The following is a 14,892-nucleotide window of genomic DNA, read 5'->3' on the forward strand; positions in this document are numbered from 1 at the left end:
GTATTGCTACCATCGCGTGATCATACCAATCCGACGACAAGCTAAGCAGATAGGTAAGTCCATACCAGACCTAGAATAGAGTAAGGCCGTAAATGACGCTGGAGTCCGACTGAACCGCGTCGCATCCGCGCGCGGGCAAAGAAACAGGGAAAAGACAGAGAAGCAGTGAAGGGGTGCACGAATTTCTGCACATACTGTAAACGAACGCTATCCACGATTTCGTCATAGATCACCGCTCTCAGTTTTCTGTGCATTTTAAATAAAAAATAGTAGTAATCAAATAATGAAATATATCAAAATGAAACAGTATGATGAGATTAAAATATACATTATTTTTCTTTAGCAAAATCAAAAATGTTTTTGATCTTCATTCCGACTAGCGTTTCGGCGTCGACGCCTTCTTCAGCGCCGACAGTGTCAGGGGACCAAACCAGGGTCAAAATTACAATAATATAGTATGATAATAAAATTCAAAAAAAAGAAAAAAAAACAAAGTTGTGATCGATTTATTTGTACTTCTTTTTTCACATATGCATATAAAGGGCACTAACTGCTAGAAAATCGTCTGTCATGCTAATTATTCCCTTGTGCCGATGAAAGGCACGTAGATAACACTTTTTTTTTGTAGTAATATTCAAAAATATATGGAGAAAGCGCATATTTTCGTGCGTAATATTCTTTGGCATCGAAAAATTCTTGGATTTTTCTTTTATCGAGGTTTTTGATTGTTAAATTTTAATAGTGATTACATGTTGAAGTAACAATGAACGACTTGACGATAATCGTTCTTTGGCATCCGTGTTTACCTTCATCGAGGTGTAAAGTGGGGATTAATGACATTCCTACAGTACTACACAGGCATTTTTCAAATAGTACATTAATTTTACTGATGGATTGGAAAAAAAAGCGAGAGTGATGAGTTTCGATTGATTTTCATGTAATCAATTCATGTTCTTTTTCTTTAAGCGCACAAATTAACGACGATGATCGTGTTATCGCTGCTAAGAGTACGTGGTGGGGAATCACGTGGATAAGTTTGATGGATATCATATTTTCCTACCGTTCCCGTTATTGATTGATCATACTCTATTTTCTTCCTTTTTTTGTCCTCAGAAAAGATTTTCAGGTTTATTTCCGAGCTCTTTACATACCGTCCAATTACCACATAACTCTTCGAAATTAAAATTTTTTTTATTGACAGTCATAAAGGCTAAGGATTTATGGAACTATGATACTTAACTAAAAACTAAGCATTAACGATTTTAACTTTGAGAAATTAAGGAATGTCGGTGAAGTACTAAACTCGAGGTGTTTTGTCAAGAATCTGTAAATCTCACTAAAAAAATATGCTTATAAATAAATATATGTATATGAAATATAAATAAAATAAAATAAAATTTTAAAAAATATAAACAAAAAATAAATAAAAATATAAATAAAAAATATAAAATAGCTTAAAACTTAAATAATAAATATGCTTAATATAAATCACAGATAATCGCGTCATGAAGGAAATTCTTCCGGAAAAGCAATTTCTAGGGATAGTGGGACTGTGCGAAATGATTTCCGATCAGCTTAACACCAATGAGAACATTTTTTTTTTGCCTTTCTTACTTATTTCCAATTTATTATAACAGGTTCTTATTATTTCTTATTATTTTCTTCCTATTATTATTATATATATTCCAACTTATACTCAAGGCATAATGAAGTGTTATCCGGATTTTCTGAGCCTCTCTTCTGCATCCCCGAGATTTGCGCGTAACGTTACGCATCACCGTTGGATCACCACCATTTCTATGATTAATGGAACGATTCCGAGTTCTCTCGAGTCTTCGCATGGTCTCGGATTAATCCAGGGCATTAAAGCCGATTATACTCCATGCGTAAGAGATTCACAGCTACATACATACTCACACTGACTAAGTGGATTGAGTCGCCGTGAGTGATTCACGTGAATCTTCGCTTGTAGTAGTTGTTTCCCAGAGTCATTTTTAAATAGTTTTAGGAAATTTTCACCTCAAACAGATGTTTATTTATTAAACTACTTTTTGATCATTTATTTATTTCTGTTTCTATTTATAGACTTATTTATTTTTAGTTTGGTTTGATTGCCCTATTCATTTATTTATTTATTTTTTATTTTATTCAGCGGATATTTTAACGAATACCTCAAATATCCAACTAACGACTTAATGTCACCTGGTTTCTAAATGAAAATTTGAGACGAATATCCAACCGTGATGTAAATACGGTAATAGATTTGGTAGCACAAAATTTTTTGAACAGAGAAAGAGAGGAATGGAAAGAAGTTCTAAAAATAATATAAAAATAGGAAATAATGATTAAAGTACGAATAAAAATATAGGAAGACGAATTTGAAGGCATACGTGAATGAATAAATATTAAAGAAGAGTAAAATATTGGCTTTAAAATTAAAGGACTGAAAATAATCTTAGAAGCGTAGGTTTTCGAATAATTTGACGAGTCCGAAGCCTCATTTTCGGCGGTGACGAGCTTTTTTCTTGCTCGTGCTCCCATTTCCCATAACGGGAATGCTTGGACCGACGACTCTGGAAACCCCAGTAATTTTACATGTCCTGGAGTTCACCAATCGTTTTCCTACATCCAGTTGAGAAATGGAAAAGAAATAAGAAAAAGTTTATGATAGACACATCCAGGGAAGAGTTGATGTGATTGGATTTTAAAGGCATCACCCCACGAATCTGAGGTGGTACGGATTTCAGGTGGAGTATTCGTATACGGGATCGTAGATTATGGAGAGGGGCTGATTACATCCATTTTTCCTAATTGCCGTAAAAAAGCGTCCCGGAAGATACAGCTTTGAGCGTTCCGGGGCGCTATTTTCTTCAATGAGTTCGATTGGAGCGCGCCAGCCTTGTGCACGCGCCGCATCTTCCGGGCCGTTTTTTTACGGCAATTAGGAAGAAATGGACGAAGTCACCCACCTCTCAATAATCTAATATCCCGTATGAGAACTCTCCACCTGAAATCCGTACCACCTCAGATTCGTGGGAAATCCGTACCACCTCAGATTCGTGGGGTGATGCCTTTAAGGATATGCTCTGAAAAAGTGGAATTTCATGGAGACATTCATACAATATTGGATCTGTTGGATAGAATTTCAGCGCGAGCGCGGATTGTAAGGCAAACAACCATAAATCAACGTCAAAGTCCGAACAAGAATGTGAACATTACAACGGAACATTCTCGATGTCCTCTCCTCGTTGTTGCTTCCAAAGAGTTTTGTTATTCATAGATTCATCAATTCCGGATTCATCCGGAACATCCGAAGATGTGTTATCGAGTTTATTTCGGATCGTATAGGATCGCTGCACTAAAATATCGAAACGGAATAGGCCTGCTTTTTTATGGTGACTTATTTCAAACTCAAATTTAATTTGTAATTATTTCAAATTCAAATTTAATTTTTAATTAATTCAAACTCAAATTTAATTTGTAAACTTACCGCGGTTGCTGTTGTTGTTATAGTTTTCTCTAATTTTCATCCTTCTGTGTAGCTTTCGTATCATGGTAGGACAAAAATTCGGTTCAAAAATTGTTTCTGGATTTTTCGGTCTACTTTTCACGGATCTTCATCGAAATTAAAAACGTACATATCTTTTTTCAATAGATTCTGGTGTAGTTGTTTAGGTTTACTACTACTATTTCACTACCTTTGGGATGATATGGAGTTTCCGAACTTCCCTAACCCTCGCTAAGAGTTTCATGGTTATTTAAAAAAATGTCTAGACCCGAATTTTTTCTTCTAATTTCAAATATTTCACAATTATTTCTGCTTCACTCTTCTTCTACACTTTTTCCACAGACAATAACGTCGTTGTATCAATGATTTGACAGTTGTTCGCTTCTTTTTTTTCCACTGGATTTTGTTCGGATTCTTTAGTTTTACAGCGCTTCACAGCAATCGGTATGACATGAACTTCCCGAACTTCCCTAACCATCGATTTTCATGGATGTGCAGTAATATGTGAAACATAGGGCTCTTCTTCATGTCAGTGAATCTCTTGCCTTTGAAATCATGGTTCAGTAAAGTTTGGATTTGTGCCTTAAGCCGAGGATAAAGTTGAGCAGCTTTAGAGCACCCTGAAGGTATGAAATAGTTCATGTGTGGACAATGGAACTCCATACTCTATGCTTTTCTGAGATTGCTCTTACCGTAGGAAATCGCTCTTTTTTCTACTGAGATACATTTGGTAGATACGGTACACATTTGTGACGAATGCTCTATTGAAATCGGATTTCCAGAAGCATGTTCTAAGGAATTTTCTTTCTTCTTTTATTTCCTTCCCTTTCGATTGCTTGAAGCGTATTCTCCCAGATTCTTTGCCTCAAATTCCTTCTCGTCCTAGATTTCTGCTTATTTTTATCCCTAATGTTTTCAGAGTTGTATAATTCGGGTATAATGCAAGTAAGTTTGGGAGAAATGCACATAAGTGGGGAAATTGAGGAAAGTTAAAAAGAAAACAACTAATCCACGTTCTTTGCGACACCTTTTTAGCAGAAAAACAGAAGAAAAATATTTTTGTATCAAAAAAATATTATGTTCTCAAATTTTGATCTCAACATCGTCCACAATTTCGGTGTCGGAATCACACGTTATCCGGCGCTAATAACGATTGATTTCGACAAGAATAGAGGCTTAATGTATTGGGAATTTCCTTTACTTATCATACCTTAACATCTTTTACAAATGAACGTACCATGAATTCTTCAGAAACGGCAATTTATTAAATTTCACCTTTTTTCTGGGTATTTGTTGTAGATTTTTCCAGAATTTTATCTCTTTTTTGACTATTTCCAAGAAATATTTGCTGGTTCTCTTTGGATTCGTGGGAGAATTTCGTGAAGGAACCTGTTTCTGACAGCTCCTGTACTGTACCTTATAGTTTATTATCGATCTTCGATTGTTCAAATTGGCGCCGCCAACAGTGAACCGATATCGGCAAGGCAACAGACAATCCAAACATTTGAGAAAAAAAAGAAGCGGTGACCCTGGTGGTGCAACTTTACACAGCTGTGTGCACGTGCATTATCTGGATGCTTCGTTCTAATCCGCATGGATTCTCACACGGATCCGAGCCGAGCCGAGCCGCGTTCACCTACTCGATGAGTCCACAGCGTCTGCTGCCGCTGCTGCTGCTGCTGCGTCGATGAGGCTGCTCGAGTTAAGCGCTCTCGAGTGATTCACTTCTTATCTTCTCATCTGCACCCGGGATTTATTGTTTGTGTCGGTGTTTATTTTATTATCTCGACTACGTCACGTTGGTTCTTGGCGGCAGAAGTTGGCGACCAACTGTGGTGACGACGTCAGGCGTATTTTCACTCACTTCATATTTTATGAGCACTTTATTGGCTAAGTGTGTGCCCCCAGCGTGTCCGCCACCAACAGTAGCTCCTCGCCTTCTTACAACAACATTCGCCCGAGTCATGTTATCGAGACTCGGACATCTGTTCCTGTTCGGTTGACGGGCGATATCTTGACGCTCGACGTTTGATCCTTCTGTGAGTTCATAGTCGAGCAGTTTTCAGTTCACTTATTTGGTCATTACGCACATTTCTGTTTTTTTTTTTTTTGGAAAACAAGTAAACCGAGGTAAACAATTGAACCAACGATACGTACTCACTCAAAAATGATAACTTAAAAATACTATTATTAAAATGTTATTGATTACTTTAAAAAGAACGGATTGAGTCCGAAAAATTATCACCAAGAAAAAAAAAACAATTGCAATTTCGATCTTAAAATGCTTTTAAAATGAAAAAAAGTAGGAATAAGAAGAAATAAGAATAAAAATAAGAATAAAATGCAAAAAATGATATAGAAAATAGATCTTAAAATGCTCCTAAATGTCATCCTGAAATGTTATCCTCATATTAATTATTAGTTATTACAAGTTATTACAAAAAATAAGATTAGATAATAGTAAATTTCAGGGTAATGCTCCTAAAATATTATCCTTATTCTAACGCTACTACTATGTTAGTGTTATTATCCTTATGTTATCCTAAAATGCTTTTCTAGAGTCAAGGTAGAAAACATGTTTAAATTTTCCGATTTTTTTCCGGATTTCCTCCACAATAAAAGACCTAAATGCTAGGGGACGTGACATTAAATCGGTAATTGAAAACAGAGCTCTTGGATTAGTCGATTGCTCCCGTTCGAATCCGTTTTACATTGAACCCGTACATAGCTACGAGGAAACTCGTCCTTTCCACACGTGTTTTTTTTTCTTTCCATTGTGGTGGAATTAAATTTTTCTTAAAGACGTGTCAATAAATAGAAAACTGTCACAAAGTCATCAGATATGAGTGTAGGTGTTTTCAAAATTGGATACGTTTAGACCCAAGCTCATAAAATAAGAGTTCTCATATTTTCGAGCGCAACAACTGGGCAAAGATAGGGTCCCATAACGAACTTGCATAATTTCTAGCTATCTCTAATTTCGTTGTCTTTAAATTACTTTCATTTAATCGCTTTCTTTTTTTAGTATATTGTTTTGATTGTTTTCACATTCTACATTTTTTCTACATTTTCCAGAAATGGCAGTCCATAATATTCTGCTCTTCAGCGTCTCTGCAAACGACACTAACTGTCTGCTCTCTTCGAATTTTTTAAACTTTTTCAAAAATATTTTTGTGAAAACATACGAAAATTATGTAGGGAATATTTTGCTAGAGAAAAAATAGGGGAAATATGTAACTGGCAAAAAAAAATAGCCAGTAAATATTTATCAGGAAAAAATGATAATTTTCTACGGATATTGTTGGAAAACTGCCAACATTTAAGGATCATAATATTTGGATCCTCTGTTGAAATCCCAATACCTTTCCTATCCAGAGTATAAAACTATTTTAATAATTTTTTAATTATCTATTTGTGAACTACATATTCTAGATTTATTAGGAATCTAATGTAGGCAAATACATCGACGCAAAACTGCACCAAGGCCAAGAAATAAAATTGTTTTGTAATTTAAAAAAAAACAATAAAATTCATTTCTATGAAATGTTTCTGGATATGCATAGTTTTAGTTGTTTGACGCAAATTGAATATGTGCATATATCAATGTCGAGAGCGCTTTTACGTTATGGCAAATAATAAAAGTCATTTCCGAAAATTATTGAGGTGAAACCATGCGGAAAAAAAGAGTAAATGGTTCACTGATTGTTATTCAGCATGATCTTGGAGACGTAGTTCCTTCTCGGAAAAACAATTCGGATATTCACAAAAATTCTCTTTTCATGGAGGCTTTATGTATGGATTTCTAAGGAGTTGAATTTCCTGAAAATATCTGCTGTAAAAGAATTGTTTCTTCAAAGTCCTCCTAACTGTTTACGGCAAAATTTTTTATTTCATGGAAATCGCACATTGTTAAAATGGAATTTTTACTCGAAAATAAAGAGTAAAAATTAGAGTTTTACGAGCAGATGTAAATCTTTTTGCACTTGATCGACTTCAGCGAATCTAGGATTTTTCAACTTTTCCGCAAACTCTTCAAATTCATTATTGCTTTTCCATTCTGTTTTCCGTGAGAATTCGGGAATTTGCATTTGAAATCCATGAAAGTGAATGACATCATGTGCGTCCATCATTCTCATCAGGCCTCCATCGATTGTTTCTTGAATTCCTTGTTGGTTTTTTTTGCTCTCCCTTTTTTCTTTTCCTTTTAGCAAATCCATTAAAATGTTGTTTATTTTTCATTCTGAAAGATAAGAGAAGGAGGAGTTTTTTCTCCAAGGGTTCCCTTCAACATCAGGGAGAAATTTCTAATTTTTACGTCATAATGATAAGGATGGACAAGCGCTAAGACCAACCAGGATTTCATTTTAATTTTTTTCCCTTTATTTCCTCTTACTGTGGGATTAAATAAAAAACAATATTTAAAAATAATTAAAATAATATGATGATAAATAAATAAATAAATAATTTTAAAAAATATCTTTTGAATAAATGTGAGAGTACAAAGGCATTTTTCATCTTTTCGTTTTCGGGACATTCAAGAAGTAATCCTACAATGTTTTCAGGCATCGAATTAATAGTTGGGGAAAATTTCCTGGGAAAAAAGTCCGGAAACGGTTTGAGGTTTGTAAATGTGTTATAGATGCAACATATTAGTAGTGTTTGTTGTTTTTTTTAGCTTATAATTATAATTTTGATTCTCTTTTTTTTGGATTATTAAACCATTATGTCAACATCAATTTAATGTTTTTATTTAATAAATAATCATAAATACTACACATTATACTACATTGCTGTTACGATATTTTATAAATTATTTCTTCTTTCTCTTTGTCTGCATAATTAATTTTTAATTTTTAATTTTTATAATAATTTAGTAAATGGAATAATTTAAATAATAATTATAATTTACTAAATGGAATAAATTGAATAAATGGATAAATAAGTGAATAGGCCAATACGAAGGGTGGATATAATCATGTATCATGGCCATTTACATTAATATTCATTATTATTTTGTTATTCATTTTTATTATTTTTATTGGGTATTATTTTTATTTCCCTCCGCTTTAATTTCTCTTTGGCCTTTGAAGCGACAGAAAAAATCGTATTCTAGTGGGATAGAAAAAAAAACGTTTCCTACGCAAACACGTGAAAGAAACGGGCCCCTCGATCCTATAATAGAATTTTTCCTGCCTCTCAAAGAACATGCTCACGGATCATGCATGTAAAACGAGTTTCTGGAAAGTTTCTGTTTATCCTATTTCTTCTAACATCCGTTTAAATGCAATGACGAATCGTATTCGATTGACGTAATTGTTGTTTTGAGGAGAGTGAAAAAAACGCTAAAAATAGAGTGGGGAGAATTTTTTTGCGAAGATTTTTCTGCGTATTTTGCTTTGGAAGAAACAACTTGGATCAACTTTTTTGTACAGATTTATAAAGCGTATAAAATATTCTTTCTAACAATTTGTAATATTTTATGGTTTATTTTCAAAAGTTTTATTTTATTGTCATAAAATAGCGTTGAAACTTCTGGAACGGAAAAAAAAACTCCCCGCATTTCTTTTTTGCATCCACCTGGTAGAGGGTTATACGGGGTTTTGAGGGTTATACGTTAATGGATATAAGCATCGCTCTAAGGTCTCTGGGGAATTTCCGGATTTCCGAATTCCCGGCTTAAGAAGGTATCCTTGGATTTTTGACGCGTATGCATATTTCGCTACAATTCCGCTGTTTTTTCTTTATTTCTTAAAATTGTCTTGTTTGTCAATTTTCAATGCAGGTCTCGTCTGTAAATTTTTCTAAGTGCTCGAATTGTTTTTGAAACAAAAAAAAATTTCCAGAACTGTTCACCACTAAAACAACAACCGTTCAATCAGATTCTAATGTGAATTTCACGTCATTTGACATTGTCAGAGTCGTTAACTGAATCGACTGGAGGTTTTTTTTCCCTGACGACTCTTACAGCGGTAAAAATGGAACCCATTACCATCACTCAAACGTTTTCCCTAAGCATTTCCCGAAATGCATTCGACGATGTCATTTTCTACCATGGAAACCTCAAGCGGGATGAATATTGTATTGTTTGACGGCTTTGAAGTGTCGATTTCCGGATAATCGCGGAAATTTTGTTCCGATTTTTTTCCCTGGACACAAAGTGTGGATACATATCTCCTTACTTTTAGTGTTCTCACGGATCTCAGAGCATCAGAGAAATTTCCTCTCTGCTTACGCCTTTTTCGGGAACTTTCTTTTCTCAGATAAACTTTCTGTCGACAGCTAGTAATCCTATAGAAGACTAAGAGAAATGTCCTTTGAAGGTGCTAGCCAATAAATTTCAGGATTTCTTCGACACATTACGAAACACATAAGAAGTCACAGGGAAATGGTGGCCGTTATCGTTTCAAAATCACTTTTTCCACGATAATTTCCTATTGTTAGTTAGCTGTTATCTTATCGGATCCGATTTTCGCTGGTAGAACCACGAGCTCTGATAAGCTCGTCATAAACTTTGCGCTCATTCCGTATACTGCACATGCTTTTGTTCTATTCCTGAATATTACATTCATTTCTTAAGAATTTTTTTCTGTTGTTTCAGGATTCGGGATTTCTAAACACATAATGGAAATTTTTCCACGCAAAAATCCACAATTTTTCTGCGAATGTTCTATGTACGATCGAATCTCGAAAAAAACACCGTGGAAAACCTTTGGCATATGGATGACATTACAACGAACAACAAAACTCCAACCGATTTATCATGGTCGGGTGAAAAATCGGTTGGAAGATTTACAACGAGACGAATTCCTAGCAGTGCAGTAGTCAGTCAGTACAGTCAGAGCGGAAAACTCGTCCGCCCTTAGTTTTGGAGTTTGAATTTCCGCGGGGACGAAATTAGTAGCAAAAACTAATTTTTTGCGAATAAACCTGCATTTGTAAGACATATTGCTGCCGTAGATCAACGTTTTGCTTCAGCTGACCGTCAAAAAAGTGTGTAATACGTAGGAAGTTGAATTTCCACGTTATTTCACGTAATTCTACACAACATTCCTGGAACGAAAGCAACTGTAACTACATAGCCCATGTTGGCTTAGTTGTTCTCGGAATCTTCTGCGTCAACATTGATTTCCGACCCGTTAAAGGTCGTGTTTTTTTTTTCATTTCGCCAAAAAAATTGTATTATTCTGAAATCCGAGTGCTTGTTCACAATTTATTTTATTTTTGGATTAAATTGCATAATTGCACCCAGTATTTCTACTGGATTTTATTCGGAATTCGAAAAAAAAAGAAATTGCTAGAAGATTTAAGATAGAGAGGGATTTCGGGGATTTCGCTAAGAAACTGCTTTCTTTTTGAACTTCTATTCTTGTCTCCTTATCCATTCAGTGAGAGCAGACTGATCTTTTCTGGAAGAAAAGCACTTAATTCTGGATTTTGAGTAGCGCCACATAGTTTCCACTAGTTTTTTAGTGGAATATAAACATAGTAAAAAGTTGTTCAGAAATCAGTGTTGTATTTCTTTTTTTTTTGGACTTTTCAACGGTCATTCGCTTGTTCATTAGTCAAAATCCCAAATCTTTCAGGATATCAAGAGTTGGGTTCATTTCGAAGGAAATTTTCTCTTCAAAAAAATCCAGCAATACATAGATGACCACTGGAAAAGGACTTGGAATTTTCTCTGTAAATCGAGTGAATTTAGAAAAGAAGAAATGAAAAGAAAGAAAAAGTGAAAGTAAATCAAGTGAGTGAAAATTGAGTTCTGTTGATTTTTTTCTTGAAATTGCAATTTGTCCTAGAATTTGCCGGAGACTACAAACTTCTCCTAACTTCGTAGAGTCTTAAAATTGAATAAATAAAAATAAATTGAATCAATAAATGAATGAAGAAGAAATGGAAGCCTATGCATTATTTCTGTGTCTAAACAGATCAACGGACGCATGTTTAGCAGGCGATGAAAGGTTTCAAAGGAAGTTTAGTGAAGATCAAGGAATCCATCCAGAGAAAAAATTATCATCAATATCCGACGTGGGTGTATGCCGAGACTTTGCCCTTTCGGCGAAGGGCACAGCCGTCGCGGTCGGCGCCGCGACGCGGTGCGACAACGATGCACGTGTGTTCGCACTGTTCACGCGACGAAAAACCGTTGGTGGTTCCCCTGGACGGGCCCAGGCTGCCATTGTGTTTTCTACGTTTTGCACCTTTATTCCTGGATTTATGGTGGCAAGGAGTAGTGCTGACATGGTGCCGACAACGGGCCGGGTGCCCTTTGGTATCCACCGTCTCGGGAATCAGCACTAATTGACGGGAAGACAGCTAAACAAGCAATTAAAGTCGCCATTTATGGAACGCTGATAAAGCAGAATGTGGTGGTGGTGGTTGTGGTAGTATCAGTGAAAATCGGCGACCTTTGCACATTTCGTAAGCTTCATGTACGTGTTCCGTTCATTTTCCTATTCATTCATTCATTCATTCGATCATTCGATCATTCATTCATTCGATCATTCGAATTCATTCAACGAGTCTTTTTTTCCTTCGCCTAAAATCTAAGCTCGAATTAACTCAACCCAGAGGTTATACGTTGAAAAAAGGGAGAGAATTTCACCTTATTCAGTTAATAGGGTCTCCAGCGGATGTGATCTTTCGATTTCTACACGGTGGTCCTATTTGTGGTCTCCTTCCTCTGCGTCTATGACCATGCTGTTCTACCCCAATGAATTTGAACATTCATTCAATCATTCATTCATTTATTTGTTCATTCAATCATTCCGTGATCACTGATCAGTTATTTATGCCGTCGCCGACATTTTCAGCGGTGTTTAAGTGTTCTCCTTGAGCACCTGTTCATCCTTCCTTTGAGAAAAAAATCCATAAATTCATCTGCCTATCTATATATCTTTCCATTCATCAATTTCTTCATCTCTTGAATGGTTGAAAAAAGCGTTTATTGATCGATTACCGGTTTTGTGGGCAAAGCATTAACTCTATTGATCAATCATGCGACAAAACAACTATAGAAAACACATGATCTTCTCACCTTCCACCACAAATAACTCTCGATTATGAAAGAGTACAATTTTCGCTCGTTGTTAAATTTATTTTCGTTTAGAATTAACTTTTTTAAAGATATTAGATGATTCCAGAAGTTCATCCCTGATCCAAAGATCCAGATTTCAATAGGTGTTTTAACTTTTCTCTTTCTTTTTTTTTCCCGATCCAATTTTAAAAAAAAGTCTAGTTCTATTAATCAACGATATAGCCTCCATTGTTGTTCTCTGCAAATGTCAACCTCTCAGGAATCTCCTCAGTTATAATCCTTAAGTTTTCGTCCACTAAGGTAACCACAATCGATTGATCGATTGATCTAACGTCATCAATATGAAACGCCTGTCCAGAGCCGGAATGATCCTCCAAAGTGGATTCGTCCATTTCGAAATCTGTGAAGCCATTCTTTTTTTTAACTTTCAGGAAAACAGAAACACGATCCAACTAAGCGTTCGAAAAGCGTTTTTCGTGCCATCCCAACACTCACGCATTTCCGAAGTTCGTATAGTGTTACATGCCGCAAATGCACTTTTCGTTCTTGAGAAAAAAGAAATCCCCGGAGAAAAAATTGATTTATTTTACCGATACCTGGTGGTAAACTCATAGAAAACGCCATAACCTTGTGAGTTCATGCAAAAAAAAAGTAAACAAAAATACCTCGGCTCAACCACGCAATTTTTTTAATGCATTTTAATGTTATCTATGAAAATATGGCACGTACTTACTCCAAATTTGTGTTCCTTGTTTTCTCCCATCTAGTACATATTTACGATCATGTGTCCTAGCGGTGGGTCACGAGCGATTTTGACCTCCGATGCAGGTTCATTTGACTCATTAGCAGGCCCCGCTTTAAACTAAACATAAAAATTATAAACTATTAATTAAAGTAATTATTTTAACACAGCTTATAAATTATTTCAATAGATCCGTAAGTTGTTGACCATTTTCCGTGTCATTATAGTACTGTGGCGGGATATATAAGCTAGAAGACACCTATTGTCCTGGACACATTAGACTCTTTACCGTACTTGCCACATTTCCTTGTTTTCTCTCCTAGTTATTAGACATTTCTCAATTTTTTTTTTCTTTTATTTCATGATCCTGTACATTTTGATATTGGTTAACCACTCCTTCGGAGGAGGAGGCTGATCTAAAAATGGATCGTTCAGTGGGCGAAACTATCCGTCTTTTCCTTCAAATTTTAGTATCTATCCCTGCTTTTATGATTTTATTACAAAAATAAAGATGTTTGCTGAAATTGTATCTCATTTTTTATACTACAGTAGTTCTATCATGCTCCATTTGTTATCCACCGTGGCCAAACGCGTGCAGGTCGTGCGCGAAATCGAGTATAAACGTTCTCGTGAACGTTGTCGCCAAATTATTCTTTTTAGGCAATTAACGTTTTGTTTTAAATATTTATTCTACTACAAATCTTCTAATATTCTCTATATCTTTGCCTCCATGTACCTTTGGAAAAATCCCGTCGAATTTCGATTATCCCTCGTGTTCCGTGCTTTTCGGCTTTTTTGGCGTTATTCACGTTTCTTATCATCTTTTTCAGAGTGCCCGATGTGATCAGCTCCGCCCATGCAATTCTCCTATTCGTCAATTTTGCCGTTGACGAATCACAATGGGACCCACCGGTGATGTTCGGAAAAAATTATTCAAATCTTGATAACCACACTAATGAGCATGTCGACTGTTCGAAAAGCACATTTTTGATTTTTCAAAAGAAAAACAATTTACTCATAAAACTTTCTCGCTACTCCCATGCTTCACTTCATTTATTGATTCTTCGTTTATTGATCTTCTCTTGATCAATCAAGAAGAACGAGTAGTTCCTCAAAAGGGTTCTTATCACTTTCCTTCACCATTTTTTTACCCTCAAGGTGAAGTCGATTTATTCCCCTGCACTCGTCTTTGTTTAAATGTTATCATCGTTTCGTTCTACCGGTACGAAGTTTGTTGTTTTGACATTTCCTTTTCCATTTTCCTTTTTTTCTTTCCTTTTTACTGTTTAGTTGATGAACCAAACATTGAACTTCTTATCTGAAGAGTCCTTGAAATTTATGGGACCCTAAGTCGAATGTTTTTCCGGCGTTAAATTTGATTTGAACCCTACCGTTGGGACCTTGACGGAGCGATGCCGTTTTTTCTTTGTCTCCAACTGCTTAGCTCTGAGATTTAGATATTTGCTTCATTTCGGTTTTGCAAGGGTTAATAAAATACTCTTTGTAAAACTTACAAAATTTTACAAAGAATATTTTATTACTTGCTTGGATTACGTAGCTACACAATTAAAAAAAGAATTTAAAAGCTAAAAGAATTTTAGATAGAAT

The 14,892-nt window shown here is 35.4% G+C and overlaps 1 protein-coding gene across 1 annotated transcript; it reads left to right on the forward strand.

Annotated features, from left to right (window-relative positions):
• Positions 1-10,170: 10,170 nt before the first annotated feature.
• On the forward strand, positions 10,171-14,174 carry RB195_003538 (uncharacterized protein; the record flags this gene model as incomplete). The annotated part of the gene is made up of 3 exons (XM_064201233.1): positions 10,171-10,287; positions 11,208-11,249; positions 14,115-14,174. The coding sequence occupies 3 exons, from the start codon at positions 10,171-10,173 to the stop codon at positions 14,172-14,174; spliced, it is 219 nt and encodes a 72-aa protein (XP_064057114.1).
• Positions 14,175-14,892: the final 718 nt, after the last annotated feature.

Source organism: Necator americanus, chromosome IV (genome assembly GCF_031761385.1).
Source record: "Necator americanus strain Aroian chromosome IV, whole genome shotgun sequence".
Classification (NCBI taxonomy): domain Eukaryota; kingdom Metazoa; phylum Nematoda; class Chromadorea; order Rhabditida; family Ancylostomatidae; genus Necator; species Necator americanus.